Here is a 21,037-nt window from a genome sequence, read left to right as displayed (position 1 = left end):
CATAAACACCCTTTCCTCAACAAAGCTAAAAAAACAAAAATGACTACAGAGGTGGGGAAAAAAGAATAGGGAGAGGTAAACATACACTATGAAAAAAACCCTCCATCTTTAACTTAATAGACCAAAAACTTCTTTCCAGCCACATTTCATAAAATCTCAGTGTCTGTTTCTCTATGGAGAGAAATTTTTATACCCACAAATGCTTAGTAGATCTAAGCACTACTGACTGTTAATTTGTTGTGAAAGTCAAATAATACAAGGTTCACTAATGTTCTTTAAAAACATTCAAACGGAAGCTCTAAAATTCCGAAGCATGTTCTTCCCCACACACAGGATTTGGAGGGTGTCATCAACCCCATCCAGCCGGAAATGAAGACTAGATGTTTGGTTCTCGCCAGCAGGGCCTCAGGAAACAAGCCAGGTGCTGTGTGACAAAACCATGGCGCCCAGACAGTTTACAAATCGCACATGGCTCCGAATTTTATCAACAAACAAATAGAAGGCCATGTGCTACTGGTATCTGTGAGCCTTCAGAGCCTCTGATGGACGGGGCCATATTTGTTTGTAGGAAGATAAATCTGTATGGTTCCTCTTTCTCTGTTGCGTCTCCCTGCTGTCTGATTGCCTTGTGTTTTCTGAATCAAGCTCCAGACAATCTGCACGGAACAACAGTCTGAAATAGACTCGTACGTTCCACGGGCACTGGAGGAAAGCAGGCTCTGCCCGCAAATCAAACAGCTGTCTGTGTTGGGTGCTCAAGTGGTCCTCTGACTAGGGTGCCTTGGACGCTCCCAGCTGTCACAGAAGCCTTTCCTGTTACGACAAACGCTGCCTAATCTACTTCCTGCAGGAGGGATGTTTGTACTCGGACAGACTCTAATCTTCCACTTAGCATCAGACAGATGTGCCTGAGGTATATTGAGTAGGGGGGTGTGGGGGGCTGACTCTCCAAACCCAATGATGGCCCCAATTGTCTTCGACCCTATGGGCCAGCGTTAGCTGCCGTCGCTCAGCTCTCCCCAGCTTGGCTTCCAGAATGGCCATTTTTCGAACGAGAACCAGCTCAGTTTGATGAACTCTGGCACTTGTATTGTAACACTGAGCTAAATGAGGGCACGGGTTTTGCCACAACCCGTCGAGTGGAATTTTAGAGAAGCTAAAGCAGAGCTGGATTCTCCATAAAAATTAAACGGATGTCAGCACAATGGCGGAATTTAAAATGAAAGACGCAAACAGATGTTTCAAGGGATTTGAAAGACACCCTGGATGCCACCTGTAGCGATTCTTTCAACTTGCATAAAATGTGGGGTTTTGCAAAATTGCTGACAGAAATACCTTTGTTCCAAGAACTAATTTTAAGAATAAGTATCTCATGCCAGAAGAATAATGTCACTCACATTTGGGAGAAAGGCCCCAGAATCAGCATTTATTTGTTCTTTGCTCTTCCCTTGACTCAAAAGGCAGTCAGTGGGGGAGGGGTGGGGGGAGATGCCAGAAAAGGGTATTTGTGTTAGAATTCCCTCAATAAATGTTTAATAAAACCTTTGAAAATTACTGTAGATCTAGATTTGCATCCCTATATTGATGCTCACTATGAATATTTCCCTAGCTGGGTAATGTGGGTTTTCCGTCTAGTAAAGTGGGCCCATGGCTCTCCAAGGGAGGAGAATTTGCTGCTCGGGGGACAGCTGGCAATACCTGAAGAGATTCTGATTGGCACAACTCGGGGAAGGGGCTATCATTAACTTACAGCGGTTACATTAATGCACAGGACAGCGCCCACCACAGAGAATTACCTGGCCCCAAACATGAGTAGCTCCAGAGGAGACCAGTATTCAAAATAAATCACACAGGAACATTCGAGAGGCTTTCTGGAAACCTCACACAGACACACACAGTGTTGCAGCTTCCTACGTCAGCTTCCTCTTCACTCCAAGGTTCTCTCTATAACAACAGCCACTCAAGGAACTATCTTTCTGTCTAGACATCCTTCCTCCATCTTCTTACCAGTACGTCAGTAAACAAACATTTTTTTAAAAAAAGGAGAGGGGGTATGGATGAAAGTAGCTCAAGAAAAATTCACCAAGGACCCCAGGTGGTCAGTGACTGAGAACGGGAAACTGAGTCTCAGGGAGAACACTAAGGAGGAGGTCTCTTGTTTTCTAAGCCAACAAACCAACTCATCCGCCACATTTCCTTCTCATGAAGGGATCCGAGGGCGGAGACGCACTCCACACCACCTAACGGATTTCCATTACAAAAATCTCAGGCCACAATATGATGTCAACAAATGCCACTATAGATGGTCTGCACGTGACCGTAACTTTCCAATCACCTTGTGTTTCCACCAAGACAATCAAAAGCAGATCAACAAACAAAGATGGTTGGAAACCAAACACAGTGGATCCCAATCCCAGCTGCATGTTAGAACCCCTCGAGTTTTAGCAACCACAAGAACAAATGCACCCTAGGCCCCATCCCAGATCATGGGAGTCACCATATCTGAAAAGGGGCCCAGGTGTCTCGGCACCTCGACTACAGAATTCATTCTTTCCGCCTGGGAAAGGGAAATACTTAAGTAAGGTATTCATAAATTTAGTTATCAGACAATTCACCTGATGCAGATTGAGGTGGATAGAGTAGAGCCCAGTGAGATAAAAAATGAGCAGCTTCTGGTAACAAGCCAAAGATCTTCACGTCCCCATAAGAGACTGTGCTTCGAATATGTAACATTTATCGAGCACTTCCTAAGACCTATTCTAAATACTTCACTTTTTTTTATTAAATTTTTTTTAGCGTTTATTCATTTTTGAGAGACAGAGAAAGACAGAGCATGAGCAGGGGAGGGGCAGATACAGAGGGAGTCACAGAATCTGAAGCAGGCTCCAGGCTCTGAGCTGTCAGCACAGAGCCCGACATGGGGCTCGATCCCATGAACTATGAGATCATGACCTGAGCCGATGTTGGACGCTTAACTGACTGAGCCACCCAGGTGCCCCCAAAACACTTCACTCTTATAACTCAATTAACCCTCACAACAACTTAGTGAGACAGTACTGTGGTATCATCCCCATTTTATGCACGAGGACACTGAGGCACTGATAGATTAAGCATAACCTGTTCAAAGACAGAAAGCTAAGCAACAGAGAATCAGGACATAGTCTCAGGAAACTTGGTCTCGGAGACCACTCTTACCCACTAGGGTGTGGGGCTTTCAGAGAGGGAACAAACTTCTACACAACAAAGGGGTTCAGAAATAATCCAGCCCTGAAAGTTAAGCCCATATTTCAGTCGGGGATCTGAGGGCACAATTGGGCCATGCCTGCCTACTTGGGCTTGTAGGATGGGGTGAGCAGCTGGCCAGCCTCCTACAGAGAGGCACCAGCCAGGGCTCACATGGCCCCCAGGGTCCCTAAGATACTGCCTGGCCCTCCGTCCAGGCTGCCAAACAGCCACTGTGACCGCCATTAAGATGGTCCCTGCCTCAGACCTCAAACCTACCACTCAGGATGTTTCTTATTTTTAGCTCCTTCTAAATTTAGACTAAGGCTACAGTTCAGGCTCCCTGCTGTACAAATTTCCTAGTTGTTTTCTTTGCTATTTTGACTGCAGCTGTCAGTGGATACTGCTTTATCTCTGCCTCATTACTGAGCATCTTTCAGGTTATTTTATCTTGTTTTATCTGCCTCTTGTATTTTTTCATGGTGAAATGGGGATTAGAAGCTGGTAGCGACCGGAAGGCAAACAGGGTTCAGCCGCGCCAATTGGACCGCCACTGCCCAGGGCATTTGAGAATTCTTCTGGAACGTATTAATGCTGAAGCCAACTTAGAAACCTTAGAAGAAAACTAACACGATGACTACTTTTTTTGCTTTATGCCTGAACCAGTCTTAATGACCTGAATTTGACCGAGAGGACTGTGTCCTGAAAGATTTTTGATCATTGCGAAATAGTATCCTTCAACTGTAAACGGAGCAAAGGAATGGATACATCTTCTAGGAATGATTCCAAAATGGAAATTTTAATGTGTTTTAAACACCGGTAGATTTGGTGGATTAAGCACTCAGCCTTCAAAGGTGACTGGCCTGAAGGAGGTAACATATACTATACAGAGGTCAGTTAAGTTTAAAACTCCATCATATAAAAGATGGGACAGCCATTATATGTACAGAATATACGCAGATATTTCTAAAATAAATACATGCATGAAATACATTATAAAACAATGAAATACATTATAAAACAATTTTAATTTATAAAAAAATTATAAAAAAATTTAATAAAAATTTGCAAAATGTACACACACAATTATTTAAAGCAGAAACACCCTAAAACAGGGATGATAAACCTTTATTTAAACAGTTAAAAAAAAAAGCCTTTCTTTGCAAAAATGGGCCATGGATTGCATTTAACCTGTGGGTTGTAGTTTGCCAACCCCTGCTTTATATCCGTAGCCCACAGGAAGGACACAGACAGAAAAAAAAAATTCAAAGAAAGTTGAAATACACTGTATGTACATAGTATGTACATCCAGATCTTTTTTTTAATATACTTTATTGTCAAGTTGGTTTCCATCGTACATCCAGATCTTATAAAAATCCTTTAAATAACCTAACTTAACACAACAAGCCTCATTCAAAGTCATGTTACCGATAGAAATATCGGTCTCTGTGAACTGAGTTTTATGGGATCGATACTGCCATCTTGTGGTCACACAAAAGAATAGCCTTCACGGTCTCCGTTCCCTATAATGGTACACAGCTCACCGGAAACATTTTCTAAAAACCTGATTGGGGTGAGTCCTGCAATGACATAATGAGTCAAGGAAGTCAACAGCAGTTAAGTGTGATCAATCTTCCAAAGCCTCAGCTTGCCAAATTCTTGCAACAGCCACTGAACCAAAGAATGTACTCTCACAAGGGTTCTGCTGTGGATCTATTTTCATCAAGCCAAACTTCAGAAGGGAATTTAAAAAACACACGAGGGTGCCTGGGTGGCTCAATTAATCAGTGTTCGACTTGGGCTCAGGGCATGATCTCATGGTACGTGAGTTCGAGCCCCGCATTGGGCTCTGCAATGACTGCAGAGCCTGCTTGGGATTCTCTCCCTGCCTAACTCCCCCCACCCTGCCCCTCAAAGTAAATAAATAAACTGAAAAAACAAAACAAAACAAAAACCATGGCAGGGCAAAGAATACTCGAAGTACCTACACTCAGATTCTGGAACCACAACTTTTTTTTTTTTAACTCAAGTTTTAAAAAGAAAATAAATCCAAAAACCCCAACGTACTGAATCAACCCCAGGGCTAGACCCAGGTCATGGAGAAAGAAGTGACAGCAATATGCTGCTGACGGGTGTGCTCGTTCAAGGACTCTCGCGGAACCAGAACAGGGTGCCCATGGAGCAACGTGAAGATATAATCCCAGTCCCAGGAACACACTCAGGACAAAGAGAGAGACAAACCAGTAAGAAGAGTAGTGTATGATTAGGGCCCACGTGAAAGGGGTCTCTGCAGGGAGCTAGCTCTGCTGGGTCCCACCCGGAAGGCTTCAACAGGCAAGTGGCATGCAAGTTGCTTCTTTTTATATTTTATGTTTGGTTTATTTCTTTATTTTGAGGCTGGGAGCAGGGGAAGGAAGGGCAGAGAGAGAGAGAGAGAGGAAGAGAGAGAGGATCCCAAGCAGGCTCCACACTATCAGTGCAGAGCCTGATGTGAGGCCCAAACTCACAAACCATGAGATCATGACCTGAGCTGAAGTCTGATACTTTCATCAAGCCGAGCCCCCCTGGGCGCCCCCAGGTTGCTTCTTTCAAGGAAAGCACAAGGTTCCAAGGGGACAGGGAGAGAAGAGCAGTGGACGGGGCAGGGCAGGGTCCCACCTACGGACTCCTGCTCAGACTGGAGACTGGCAGAGCCCAGGAGAAGCTGAGCTCTGCGTGCATTTCCCCTCCGGGCAGCCCATGACCTCTCTCACACAGACAGGAAAGCGCGGGCTGGACGGTTTGGCGGACGGTGGCGTGGAAGGCAGAGGGGGTACCCAGAGCCTTGGTGAGTCTTTGTCATCTCTACCCACAGCCAAGAGACGGTGGCCTCGACCCATTCGACTTTCTCCAAAACGACACACAGCAGCAGCAGCTCTGTGTGTGACAGGTTGATGCCCACCCCTCAAGAACACAAGTCCCCCGGCCCCTGGAAATTAACAGGAAACACACATTCCGTAACCAGCTCATCTCACTCGTACATCTTAGGCCCGCTTGCCCCCCGTCACTGGAACACACACACGCACACGTGCACACACACGCACACGCGCACACGCCCAGCAGGTCCCGCTGCCCTGGGCTCAGCCGTGGGTCTGGCACATACCTGGGTTGCTGCTGAGGAAGGCCAGCGGGCTGTCGCCGAGATCCCCGGGGCCGTCGGCTCGGTGGGGCGGGCAGGCCAGCAGCTCAACGCCGCCGGCCAGCTCGGGGCAGGTCCTCACCAGGAGGCCCAGGGACGGCTGCGTGAGGAGATCTCTGAGCACAGAGGAGCTCAGGGTGCCTGCAGCGCGGTTATTGATCTCGAGAATCTCATCTCCTGCTTTCAGACCTGCCAACGCGAGATGGAAAATGTTTCATTTCACACGCACATAAAAGCAGCGGCCGCGGCAGCGACGAGTCAGATCGCGACAGCGTAGAAACCCTGCTGTAAAGGGCACGTGGAGCTCACCTGGGGCCCCAGGTACTGGTGCAAACAGGCTCTGGTCCTCAACAGTGATCACCAGGTGATCCCGTGGGCCCTGGTTTCGGAAGGTTCTGGACTCGGACATGACAAGCATGCCTATCTGCCTTCCACACACCAACTAAACACATGTTCTCCTTCCTGAGTCCACCCGCTCCGGGTATCTTCTCTTCACACATGCTAATTCCGACCATCCTCCTCAGTTTTGAGGGGAAATGGTAGAAATGCTCTGGGGCACCTGGGCGGCTCAGTCAGTTGAGCATCCGACTTTGGCTCAGGTCATGATCTGGCGGTTTGTGGGTTCGACCCCCACATTGGGCTCTACTGTTGGCATAGAGCCCACTTCGGATCCTCCGTCTCCCTCTCTCTGCCCCTCCCCGGCTTGCACGCTTGCTCTCCTCTCTCAAGAATAAACAAACATTAAAAAAAATTTTTTAAAGAAAATGCTCTGATTGCTGTAATCAGTATGTTTTGTACACATATTTGTACGCATTTGTACGCATATGCGACAGTGCACACACGTGTGGCACAGCCGGCTCACATCTCTTGCTCACTGCTATGGAACCAAAGCGCAGTGAGCGTCCTTCCTCTGACTACGACTCTAGAAATCACCTTATTCCAAACACAATCTGCAGAACCACATTGATCATTTTTTGCCTTCCCTCCCCCTTTTCTTTAACTTCATCCGGGCTCCGGGATGAGTATTTTTTGGAAGGTCCCCAAAGGTTCTGCCGCTTTTGCAAAGCATTCTGGGGGAGTTGCCAAAGTCTGGGACCCAAGGGAGCAGCTGTGAACTAGCCCAACCCAAAAGAACAAGAGGTTGTGACAGACCCTGCGGCGTTCCAACCTGGTATCAAAAGAACATTCCAGCAGTTCGAGAAAGGGAGAGGTTAGAGCAGAACATGAAAGGAAGTATTGTTTCAGCTAAGAAGAAGACAAGAGTCCAACTCTCATTTTAAAGACTCACGTAGAAAAACAAACTCAGAAAAGGAAGTGAGTGAAGGGCAAAGGTAATGAATAAACTGCAGAAATGAGACGCCACTCAGCTCCTCAGGTATCCACGGATCCCACCTCCGAGTCTGCAGGAAAGCGTTTCCACAGAGAAGTTCTTACTTCCCGGCTTCACCGGGTCACAGCCCTTGCCTATCTGTGCTCGGATTTCCAAAACCACTTGACATCCATCTTCCACCATAAAATACTCCAGGAAGCGCTTGGAGTGGGGAGGCAATGGAAGAGAAATAAGAATGTTTTTCTCTACTCAGAGGTGGAATTCTGGGAAGGAACCACTCCAGGTTTAGGTGACAGATTTTGGCATCACAGCATTTGAATTGAAAATACAAAATTTCCCCATGTGAAAAGTAGTTTGGTTTGTTGTTGTTTTTTTAAGTATTCTCTTGGGAACAACCTTTTTGGTTAGATATGAGAGAAGGTAATATAAGGAGAAACAGAAGACAAGACTTAAACATCTAGGAATTTGGTTCTTTTTCTTTATTTTTTTAATGTTTTTTATTTATTTCTGTGAGAGAGAGAGCGAGAGAGAGAGCGAGCGCAGGAGAGGGTCAGAGAAAGAGGGAGTTACAGAATCTGAAATAGGCTCCAGGCTTTGAGCTAGCTGTCAATACAGAGCCCAATGCGGGGCTCGAACCCACGAATCGTGAGATCATGACCTGAGCCCAAGTTGGACGCTTAACCGACTGAGCCACCCAGGTGCCCCTGGTTCTTTTTTTTTTTTTTTTTTTTTTAAAGAAGTTCCAGGTTTACCATGACTTGGTGGACCACAAGTGTGTAGTGGGTTGAATGGTGGCCCCTCCAAAATATGTCCATGTCCCAGATCCTGTGAACGGAGACTTATTTGGAAACAGGATTCGCAGTTATCATTAAGTAAATGTTCTTGAGATTATAGCATGCAGGATTATTTGGTGGGTCCAAAACCCACTGATAAATGTCCTCTGAAGAGAGGCCCAGAAAGAAGAGGAGTGAGCCATGCAAAGATGGAGGCGAATACTGGGGTGTAGACCAAGGAACGCCGGAACTATCAGAGGCTGGAGGAGGCAAGGAAGGATTCTCTCCTAAAGACTTGAGAGGGAGCATGGCCCTGATGACACCTTCATGTCAGAATTCTGGCCTCCAGAACTGTGAGAGGACACATTTCTGTTGTTTTAAACCACCCAGTTTGTGGTCATTTGTCATGGCAGACGTAGACAATGACTACAGGCAGTCGCCTGCGTGAGTTACTCTCAGTATTGATATGTGAGTGTAGGCAGCCCAACAGTAGTGAGCAGTGAAGTGCCTCACTGGGGTCCTTCTGTCACAATGTCACCGCCTAACAGCTGTGTGACCGTGGGCATGTTACTGAATCTCTCCCAGCCCCCGTTTCCTCACACGCAAAAGTGACCATGCATTAAGTGAGACTAAGTGAAATAACCCATGTAAAACTCTTAGCACAGTATTTGGCACGGTGAAGGTATTCAATGGACATGAACTCTCATTAATATGTGGCAGAAGAAAAAGGAAAGCTTTTCTTTCTCATGGAAAACCACAGCCTGCTCAGAAGCAATCCCCATAACTGGCCATGGCAAAAACTGTCAGGTATCTAGAAAGTACTCTGAACCTGCCCTAGAGAAAGAAGAACATGGCTTTCTCAATGGGGCTCTGTCCTGTGTAGCCATCAGAAAAACACTCAGAGGACAGCAAACAAGATGGCAGCTCCCAGCCTCAGATGACCCCAAGAGAAGAATGACGGGCCAGAATGAGCATGTCCAAGCTGAACAACGATTAAGTGTAAAATAACTCATTTTGGTTCAAAGAGTCAATTCTGTAAGTATAGCCAATGTGAGATCCAGGGGACAGGTAGACAGGTATCAAAGGGGATTCACCATTAGTTAATGAACTGGGCCGAGGGGCGCCTGGGTGGCTTAGTCGGTTAAGCGTCCGACTTTCGCTTAGGTCATGATCTCGCGGTTCGTGGGTTCGAGCCCCGCATCGGGCTCTGTGCTGACTGCCAGCTCAGAGCCTGGAGCCTATTTCAGAGTCTGTGTCTCCCTCTCTCTCTGACCCTCCCCTGCTCACGCTGTCTCTCTCTCTCTCTCCTAGAAATAAATAAATTAAAAAAAAAAAAAAACGTTAAAAAAAAAATAAAAAATGAACTGGGCCGAAAGCCCCAAGTGGCTAACAAAAATAAATGAGAGCCTTAGTTATAACATGGTGGACACCCAAGGCTATCTCTGGAGAAGAATGAGGTAAAACAGTAAATGGAAGCTGAAGAAGGAGAATGCTTTGTACTTAGAGATCTCTGTGAAAAGGTCTTATGGTCTGCAGTGAGCTCTCCATTATCCACAGGTCTGTACCGAGAGGCTAGAATTAACATTAAAAAAAACCCACATCTCTTTTTTTAATGTTCATTTATTTTTGTGAGGGAGTGTGAGCGGGTGAGGGGCAGAGAGAGGGGGGCACAGAGAATCCAAAGCGGGCTCTGGGCTGATAGCAGACAGTTCGATGTGGGGCTCAACCTCACAAACCACAAGACCACCACCTGGGCTAAGGTTGGACGCTCAACCAACCGAGCCACCCAGGCGCCCCAACCCAAATCTCTTTCTTGACACTGCCCTCTACATGGGTATGCCTGTGGCCCCAGTGGGAAAAGGGACATTACTCTTAGATCTAGAGAGGACCGGGCTATGCAAGGCAAGTGGGTCGGAACAATCATTTGTTTTTATCTAAAACCAGGGCTCTTGGATTCAAAGAACTAAAACAGGATGTGACTGAAACCGAGGCAGAGTATTTCCCCACCCCCATACCACGCCGACGGGCACACTCATCGCGCTGCAAGAGATAACAATCAGCTTTTGGGTTTGTGGGAGAATAAATCGTGCCACATCTGCTCCTAGCTGAGATGCAGCTTAGTGAGCATGTGGACTTGCCTCCAGGCTGCCTTTGGCCTTGAAAAGTATGGAAGGAAAGTCCTACTCCATAAATTACTTTGGTGGTGGATAAATTACTTTGACTTTACCCCCCATTTGTCACACTTCGGCCACATTTCTGTGCACAGCCAAGTGTGCGGGCTGCCCTTCTCCAAGGCTTACAGCACAAAGGGAAGCGACCTGCGTAGGTAGCTCAAAGGTCGTGAATGCCCAGAACTGAGCTGTACCAAGACATGGAAGGAGGTGGCAAGGAGGCCACTCCACCATGTCCTGGTCTGCTCCACTCTTGTCTGCCTTCTCACAGAGCAGATGCAAGCCATTACGTCTAAGTGCACCTGACCCCGACGTTTTGGTCTTTTACACTCAACAGGTATGATCTGGCCACTGCCTGGATGAAACTAAAGATTCCACAGCAAAGACCATGAAAGGAAAGTGGGTTTTGAGCCCTACCTGGCAGTCTGATTTGTTTATGGTACGTATGGTATGCTGAAACGTGCACTCACCCCCAAAAAAACCTCACGTCTACCCGGAATATCAGAATGTGACCTTATTTGGAAATGGGGTCTGTGGAGCACCTGGGTGGCTCAGTCAGTTAAGCATCCGACTCGATTTCGGCTCAGGTCATGATCTCATGGAGTTCGAGCCCCACGTCGGGCTCTGCGCCAATGGCGCGGAGCCTGATTGGGATTCTCGTTCTCTCCCCTTGTCTGTCTACCCCTCCACCACTGTCTCTGTCTCTCTCAAAATAAATAAATAAACTTAAAAAAAAAGGAATAGGGTCTTTGCAGGTGTAATGACATTAAAGATAAAATCATATTGGATTAGGATGGGCCCTACATCCAATGACCGATATTCTTATAAGAAGGCCATGTAAAGATGCAGAGACACACAGGAAAGAAGGCCATGTGACAAAAGACACAGAGGTTGGAGGGACGTGGCCACAAGTCGAGGACTGCCAAGGACCGCCATCAGTAAGGAGAGGCATGCATGGGACAGATTCTGCCATCAGAGTTTCCAGAAGGAAACAACTCCGCCCATACTTTGATTCTGACCCTCTGGCCTCCTGAACCACAAAAGCATAATTTTCTGTTGTTTTTAATCACTGAGTTTGCGAAAATTTGTTACTGGAGCCCTAGGAAACCATCACAGAAGGCAAAAAAATCTAGGCTGGAAAAATTCTCTCTGAGTAGAAAGAGGAAAGAGAGCTGGCATGTCACAAGTGGCCCAGACCACAGTGAGTCCTGGGACGCCGTGGGCGGGGCGTGCACACACAGAGCTCTCTCCATGGGGCAAGAAGACTGGATTCTGAAACCCTAGGTTCTCAGCTCCTGCAAAGGTTCCTCCATGAGTGGGGGGCAGGACCACATCCACTCTGAAGGGACTTTGCAGGCTCAGGTGACAGCCAGCGTCAGTTTGGGCCACCGGAGCACAGAGGGCTGTTCCTAAATATTCTGCTTCAGGAAAACCCCTAGGACCTCCCCACCATCTAGATGGTAGGGAAAGACGATCAGATTAGAATGGAGGTTCCCCTCCCACCAGCCCCAAGGAAATGGGCTCAGAATCAGATTTAAGATACAAAACATGACATTTCTTACACACTTGAGTTTATAGGATAATATGCATATTCCCTGGGAGGGTTTTCAATGACACCGTGTTCAAATAATCTTTACAGGTGAACCCTTTGGATGTGTCTTTCTCATCTGCCAACCAGGGAAACCCCCAAGGGATCTTAAGAAAGACAGACAGACAGCCAATATACTCAATGACTTACCTTTCTTGGAAGCTAAACCAGTTTCCTTTACACTATTCACATAGAGCCTTCGAACGCCATCTTCTTCCACAGAGGAAAGTGAAAACCCTAGAAAACACAAAGACAGGATGGTAAGGCTCACACCTTCCGAATGTTTACCAAACAACAGGAAATACCTGCTGTGAACTAAGTATGTTCAATGTTTTTGGTTACAGTTTGGAGCAATTGTGTTGTTCCCTGTTCATATGATTTCACAAAGCACAAAAAAATGCATTTCTAGATCACTCTAAAGAAGTCACTACTTATAAAAATTAACATTACCAGCCACAAACTGCCGGGCTAGCTCAGTTGGTAGAGCATGAGACTCTTAACATTATCAGCCATGTCTATCTTCACGCCACCTACCTATCAACTCAAATGGAAGAAAATTATTTTGTTTTCCCTTGCTTGCTAGCACATGCCATGGTTTTATTTTTTCCGTGGTCTCTTCTCACAGCATCAACGGGACGATTAGCTTATCTATCTGGGTCCTTTGACTTTTTTCAGCCAATCCTTGTCCTACAATACGTTATATCTGAAAAACTGTATGGTATGTGTCCAGCCATATGTATTGCTGTATGGATACGAGCTTAATTTAATAAATCTTTGCAAATGGGGATTAAGGAGCAATTCACTTTACAAATCTTATTTTATACTGAAATTCATTGATTTCACATTCTCCTAGAGTGTGATCACTCTATGATCCTAGAGTGTGATCATAAGATTATCTTATTACCTTACCTTGTCCAGGATTCCTGAGCCCAAAGCCCATTGGCTAATTAATCTTGGGCTTCTTGGCAAACCCTTCGGGAAAAAAGGAAAAACCAGACCCTGAGCTTCTAGGTGGTTTGGGGATCTGAGGTGCTTCCAGTCCCGTGGCTACAAGCCCTGGGCACCTCTGTTTCTAGACACTCTAATTAGAACTCTTTCCTGATCAGGACGCCTGGCTGGCTTGGTCAGTGGAGCATCCAACTCTTGATCTCAAGGTCATGAGTTCGAGCCCCAAGCTGGGTGCAGAGATTTTTATTATTTTTTAAATGTATATTTATTTATTTTGAGAGAGGGAGAGAGAGTTCAACAGGGGAGGAGCAAAGAGAGAGAGAGAGAAAGAATCCTAAGAAGGGTTGGTGCAGAGCCCAACATGGGGCTTGATCTCACACTGTGAGATCATGACTTGAGCTGAACTCAAGTCAGGGGCTTAACAAACTGAGCCACCAGATGCCCTGAGGCTACTTTAAAAAAAGTCTTCTCTGATCTGTCAGTGGAACTCCCCTCCTATACCCCCTTTCCCTCAAGTAAGAGACTTTCGCAAACACCCCTAAAACAATAATGGGAATTAATGCAGTTGTGAAGATCTGACATTATTTCAGGTCTAGGAGAAAAGTAATCCCCTAATATAGGTATTTACTGTAAGGCTGAAGGCAGAAAAAAATCACAGTGCTTTTAAAGAGGAAATAAGCAAATAACAACAAAACAGAATAAAAAATTATAGAACTGGGACCCAGAGAGTCATCACGACTTTTCAGGCTGTGTCATAACGAACATGTGTTTTTCTGTTTAGTTCACAGGACCAGGAAATAGATACCCACACTCAGGCAAAACTACCAACTGTCTTCGCCCACTACAGTATCATAACTCCCTCAGATGGGGAAACACAGGCCATACCCTGAAGACTTTCTGGTCTTTATTTGACTCTTACATTGAAAATCCATTCTTATAGCAACTTGTAACTTTGAGATTATGTTTCAAAACGACCCACTCAAATCGGGGCGCTTGGGTGGCTCACTTGGTTAAGCATCTGACTCTTGATTTCGGATCAGGTCATAATTTCATGGTTCATGAGTTCGAGTCCCACACTGAGCTCTGTGCTGACAGTGCAGAGCCTGCTTGGGATTCTGTCTCCCTCTCTCTCTGTCCCTACCCCACTCATGCCCTCTCTTTCTCTCTCAAAATAAACTTAAAAAAAAAAGACACACTCAAGTAAAAATAATTTTATACATGAGCTGATTAAGTGATATTAGCCTTAACACAGGTTTATCTATTTGCATTGAAGCAGAGAATTTCTTTCTCTTCCCTGTTTGAGTAGATGTGGAATTGGGGCTATGTCAAGAGAAAGAATGGATAGAATTCATTAAAATACAGCATTTGCTTTCTGAAATGCTGCACTTCTGTAAAGTTTTGAAACCACATTTCTTTTCCTATTAAAACAAGTGAGTAGGGGCGCCTGGGTGGCTCAGCCGGCTGCATGTCCAACTCTTAACATCGGCTCGGATTGTGATCTTGCAGTTGTGAGATCAAGTTGTGAGATCATGTCAAGCTCCATGCTGAACATGGAAATTGCTTGGGATTCTCTCTTTCTCTCCCTCTCCCTGCCCCCCCCCCCCCCAAAACGAATAAGCATTAAAAAAAAAAACAAGCGGGCAAATGACAAAGTGCCAGGGGACAAGAACAGAAGATGCCAGGACAGGTGACAGTTGAGAGCTTGTTACAAGCCACATTACGCCAAAGTCAGTGGAGGTGCCTGAGCTATTCCTTTGCCCCCTTGCCTCTTTTCTTGGTCTTTTTTTTTTTTTTTTTAAATAATCAAAAGATAATAACAAGGACTACCAGTGACTATGAGATTGGCGCTGGTCAAGCATGGCTCCGAGAAACAGATCGGACCCTCTGAGTTGGTGGGAAATCTCTGTGATAGGATTGCTCAAGAAAGCTTGAGCAGTAAGTTTTCTGGAAGTTCACGCAAAGGAGGCCAGCATTCACAAAGGGAGACAGCACTTTGGCTCTGCCCCAGAATTCGTACTGGAAGACACCTGTTCAGGGGTCCAGCAAAGGACCCTCTCCCAGCGTTCAGAAGGGCAGCTCTCCCCCACTCAGCTACACAGCACACGCTACCTCGGGCTCTCAGAGTCTCAGGAAGCAGCCTCCATTTCACAATGCCAGTAATGTGCACGTGCAGGGGAGAAGGATTATAACCGTCTCCTAAATTAACACCAATAAGAAAAATATTGCACATCCTACAGTTAGATTATTTTGAGACCACTGGAAAACACAGTAATTTTAACAGTTTTTTTTTTCCTTTTAAATAGAATAGCGACAATCTAATTCCCGGCCAACAAATGTAACACAGCCCCAAATGACTGCCAACAGTAGGCAGAGGGAATTATTCAAAATAAACCCAACTTATCCACCATAAGGCGGCACCACGAGCGGCAATAACGCTCTTGAGAATGAAGGAAGTGATTAAAACTAAGAAGAGAAACCAAGAAGACAAACTCCTGGGATGAGCAAGCAGAAGGTCCCTCACACTAAAATCCATAACCAAAGAAAAGTCATGGCACCGTCAGAAACAGCAGGGGAGTACAAAAAACTCAATACCAGGATATGGGGAAATTCAGGAACCAGGACAAGTGTAGACACCTCTAATAGAAATGGTGCACATGACCAAAAACGCAAGAGCAGAAGTCCCCGGAGAAGAAGGAATGTCCGCTGGCTGCAATGATGCATTCTTCCACTTCCAGGCAGCCTGGGGTCAAGCTCAGCCTATCTCCTCACTCTGTGAACTAACTTCAACAATCAGTTCAGGCTGAGATGCAGGGAGGGGAGACTAAGAGAAATTGAGGAAGGGTCAAATCTTGGGGCACCTGGGTGGTTCAGTCGGTTGAATGGCCGACTCTTATTTACAGCTCAGGTCATGATCTCGAGGTTCATGGGATTGAGCCCCACACTGTCAGTGCAGAGCCTGCTTGGGATTCTCACACTCCCTCTCCCCTGCTCATTTTCTCTCTCTCAAAATATATAAATAAACTTAAAAAAAAATGAGGAGGAAGTGTCAAATCTTTCCATTGGTTTAGTCAGTTTGATTATCAAGTCCTATTTTCCTCCCTAAAGTGTTCTAAAATAGAAGACACTGTGGTTTGTAGCTGGAGTTTTATATGTTGGTGTGTGCTAGTAACTTTTACATATGCTGCACTGCATATATACTGAGCTCAATATACAGCAGGAAGCCACAATTGAGTAGGTGCTAATGTTAAATACTGATGAGCTGAATTTAGAATCATTGTAGGTCTGGGGGTGCCTGGGTGGCTCAGTCGGTTAAGTGTCTGACTCTCAATTTCGGCTCAGGTCATGACCTCACGGTTCATGAGATTGGGCTCTATGCTGGCAGCATGGGACCCTCTCTCTCAGTCCCTCCCCTGCTCAAGTGCTCTTTCTCGCTCAAAATAAGTAAATAAACTTAAAAAAAAAGAAAAAAAGAATCCTTGAGAGGGCGCATGGGTGGCTCAGTGCGTTAAGCATCCAACTTCAGCTCAGGTCATGATCTCGTCGTCTGTGAGTTCGAACCCTGCGTGGAGCTCTATGCTGACAGTTCTGAGCCTGGAGCCTGCTTTGGGTTCTGTGTCTCCCTTGCTCTCTGTCCCTCCCCCATTTATGCTCTGTCTCTCCCAGAAATAAATAAAAAAATTTTTTAAAAAGGATCCTGGATAGTTCTGAGGTCAGAAGCAACCAGGTCCCTTAGAACTGGGGGGCTCTAACTTCTCCATCACTACATTGCAGGGATACCTTCTGCCAGCATGAACCAGACACTCAGAATAAATGGCTTCGCTGAGGCTAGTAGCCACTCAAAGCAGGCTCTGGGAAGTGAAGTCCAGGAATCAGCACTGTTGGCGGCTGACAATAACATAGACAGAAATTGAGATGAAGCACTGAGAGCCCAGCCCTTAGGCAATGCCACACCCCCCGAGCATGAGCTTGCAGAGTTTACCAAAGCCTTGGTGGTGCCCAACAGACTGGATGTTAAAACAAAACACCCTGCTTCTTTACATCTGAGAAGCGCTGTTGACAATACTTTCTAGGTTGATGCCAGAGGCGCTAAAATACCTTCAGTGTGGAAATTTAAATGGGTTCCGTGAGCACCTGATACGTAAAAAAAAACAAAACGTATGGCGGTTTTGCTTTGTTTTTAGAGTTTTTGAAAAATGTGTTATTTATTTTTGAGACAGAGAGAGACAGAGCATGAGCAAGGGAGGGGCAGACAGAGACACACAGAACCACAGCTGGCTCCAGGCTCTGAGCTGTCAGCACGGAGCCTGATGCGGGGCTCAAACCCGCGAACCAGATCATGACCTGAGCTGAAGTTGGACGCTTAACCAACTGAGCCACCCAGCACCCCAAAAGTATAGCGGCTTGATGCCCAGTTTCCAAGTCCAAGTACCAGTCAGTTTTACAGTCCATTCCAAGACCTTTCAATTCAGCCCTGTCAAAGAGAAGAGAAAAACCGGCCCGGTGCATCTTACTTCGGAGAACCCACTTAGTTACAGCCCTGCTACCAATCACTGCTTTAATTACCAAGGTCACGCTTCTGATGCCTAACAAGCCTTCCACAGACATTTATCCTTTACCATCAAGAAACCCCCTCTGGGTGTATGACGTCTTTAGTTTTAAAGTCAAGTAAACAGCGTGAAGGTGTAATGCAAGTAATCAGGGTCCAAAATGAGGTTCTCTTCATTAGGCCAAAAGCCCTAAGGAACATTCGGAGATGAGGAGCGGCTGCCTGTGGGAGCGACTGCGGAAGGAATCTGCTATCCTGCTGCTCAGTAAAGATCTGAAGATGTTCAGACGGTAAGAAGCTGAATAACTTAATTCAGAGAGAAACTGTAAATGAGCATGGACGGTAGGCTCCGTGTGTCTGCATCAGGCTTTCTGGTTACTGCCTTCTCTCCTCCCCTCCCCCAAGAGACGGACACTCTCCGGGTGGCAGCGGCTGCGGGCCTGTGTCCTGGAATGAGGGTAACGCAGAGTCCCAGCCAAGCCGCAAAGGATGCATGGTGAATTCCGGAAGCACTGAATTTCACGGATCTGAGCCACCTCGGCCAGCCTCGCCACTCCTGACTAATTTCACTGCATGGATTCCCCACATGGTTTCCTCAAGCCCCAACTCCATTGCTATTCAAATCACACAGTGTAATGTTAAGTAGTCAGGGACATATGGAAGGGATGATATATTCAGCTACACCAGAATGCAGACAACTGTGGGAAGAGCGTGAACGTAGCAAACCTGACTGCTATTCTTTCAAAGTCCTGCCTGTAAGGGTTGGCCCCGGCTGGCCATCTGGGAACTTGGATTTTGGGTGGGTTCCCAACACCCAGACGAGACTCACGGGGGCTAAAATTTGTGCCAACAATACGGGAGCTGGCGAACACCAGCCTTCCCCTGCTGGGAGGATGAAACTTTGGTACATGCTGGGCAGATTGTGTCTACGTGACCGGGCACAGGGTCGCCAACAAGTCTCCCTGCTCGACAGACAACATCTCACGTGCACTGTCCCGTCTTGTTGCTGCGGGAAACAAGGGCGTCCCGTGTGGCTGGACAACGGCTCTTGGAAGCTTGCACCCGCTTTCCTCCGACCTCACCCCGTGTGCCTTTTCCCTTTATTGATGCTAATTTTTTTAAATGTTTTATTTATTTCTGAGAGAGAGAGAGAGAGACAGCGTGAGCAGGGGAGGGTCAGAGAGAGAGGGAAACACAGAATCAGAAGCAGGCTCCAGGCTCTGAGCTAGCTGTTAGCACAGAGCTCGATGTGGGGCTCGAACCCATGAACCGTGAGATCATGACCTGAATTGAAGTTGGATGCTTAACCGACTGAGCCACCCAGGCGCCCCTTGATGCTGCTATTACAGCTTCTCCGTAATAACTCAGAGCCGGAACTAAGACAATCTGCTGAGTCCTAGACGTCCTCTTACTGAATCAGTAAATCCAGGGGTGGTCTTGGGGACCCCCAGCACAACACCAAAATAAGTTCTTTTAACACTGTTTGTGGGGGAAGGGAGAACAATGAGTATAATTGAGGGAGAGGGGTGTGGAAAGATCATTTCTTCATTACTAGGGTACATCATACTACAATCTATTCCTGATACCTGCATTCCCTATTTGGGACAGTAGAACCTCAGTGATCAAAGTTATAAAATTTAACCCCAATGATTAAAGTTAAGAAATTTAGGCCGAAGTCTTCATGGCACCCGCAGCAAATCTCCCTTTCTTCCCCCCTGATTTGGCTGCTCTGTACAACATAGAAGCCAGATGTGCTATCTGTTTTAAATAGGCCCCAAAGGCATTTTACTGAATTGTAAATAAGTGCATGTTTACACAGGGATTGCTTTAACTGGAAAAACACCAAAGATCAGAGAAAAATAAACATACCATAATTATCACTGGCAGTATCTGACTTCTCAATCTGGATGTTCTGAGTGACTTTTGGACAAATTTCAATTTCTTTGTACAGCTGAAAAATGACAAAGAGTCTGATTAGGATTTCATTATAAATAACTTATTAGGAAGAGACATCATTTTGTAAGTCTATTTTTTCACAATTGATACTTGAAAGAAAATTCTCATCACATCACGGCCTTTTTATTGAACCGAACCCAGTAAGAGTCAAAAGACAAATTTAAAACACACGCTCCCAAACTTGGCTATCGTTCCAGTTTCTCAATAATGTCTTCTCCCCTTCTAGATTTCTCTCAGACCTGAAAACTAATGGTAAAGTAACCAAAAATCCCCAGCACCGAGGAAAGAAATTACCAAAATCAGAAAGAGGCTAGAAAGATTTTGACAAGGGGGCGCCTGGGTGTCTGACCTCGGCTCGGGTCATGATCTCAGGGCTCGTGAGTTCGAGCTCCACATCGGGCTCTCTGCTGTCAATGCAGAGCCTGCTTTGGAACTCATGTTCTCCCTCCCCCCTTCCCTCCCCTACTCTCTCTCTCAAAAATAGTAAGTAAACATTAAAAAAAAAAAAAGATCTTGACAAGGGATTCCTAGAAATAGGAGAAATTTCTGTTCACACACCGGATTTGCCCTAAAGGTTCAAAGTAGCACAAATAGGTACCGACAAAGAATGGCATTAAAACAGACAATAAATTATATAAATGGAGGATATTGTCTTTTAGCCACTGGATTACACCAAGTTAGCTAGAAAACTAAAGCACAAAAATTAACCAATTCTCTAGAAACCTAAGAAAGCCAGGGGTGGGGGCATGGGGGAAGATAACAGAAAGATGGAGTTCACATATCAGAAACTTTTTTCGATTTGATTTTAATTTGATTTAATTTGATTCATTTTCATATGTCTACACCTATCATCATCATGGACAATAACTTATGAAAGTTCCCCAGGTGTCCACGTGCCTCACACTTCCTCTGAGCCAAGTGTCATTTCCATTCAACAAACAAGGGAATAAGGCCAGACAGAAAGCACCTTCCTAAAGGTTTTGAAGCCAGAATGGGCAGAGCAGGGATTTGAACCCAGGTCTCCAAAGGTCAAGTTCTCCACTACACCGCAATGCCTGGTAGACCACCTCTAGGTGGCGCTGAGAGGTACCAAACCTTCTTAGGAAAACAAGACAAAGGCCATTTCCAAAGATGATGCTAAAAATTCCAGAACAAATAAATGTGTCAAAGCTTGTATGGAACTGGAAAACTGTCACTCAGTTTTGAAAATGAAAAACTATCTGTGCCAAGGTCAATAGCAGAAGGCTGTGCTTTAGTACAAAAGAGAGGTCCTGGTGGTTATTCAAACTTGCTCATGTCTCTGACCACAGTCATTCATCCAGAAA

The 21,037-nt window shown here is 45.8% G+C and overlaps 1 protein-coding gene across 1 annotated transcript in view; it reads right to left on the bottom strand.

The window, feature by feature from the left end:
• The window catches only part of TIAM1 (TIAM Rac1 associated GEF 1), a 210,243-nt gene that overhangs the window by 50,457 nt on the left and 138,749 nt on the right, over window positions 1–21,037 (bottom strand). Inside the window, exons 12-14 of the mRNA XM_077760193.1 lie at window positions 19,626–19,707; window positions 12,413–12,499; window positions 6,365–6,589 (exon numbers count right to left, since the gene is read on the bottom strand). Of these exons, the coding sequence (XP_077616319.1) occupies window positions 6,365–6,589; window positions 12,413–12,499; window positions 19,626–19,707 (394 nt within the window). The remainder of the gene's footprint in view (window positions 1–6,364; window positions 6,590–12,412; window positions 12,500–19,625; window positions 19,708–21,037) is intronic.

Source organism: Crocuta crocuta, unplaced genomic scaffold (genome assembly GCF_008692635.1).
Source record: "Crocuta crocuta isolate KB4526 unplaced genomic scaffold, BGI_CrCroc_1.0 scaffold369, whole genome shotgun sequence".
NCBI lineage: Eukaryota > Metazoa > Chordata > Mammalia > Carnivora > Hyaenidae > Crocuta > Crocuta crocuta.
Note: the sequence above shows the minus strand (reverse complement) of the source record. Positions and strands in the feature narration are given on the sequence as shown.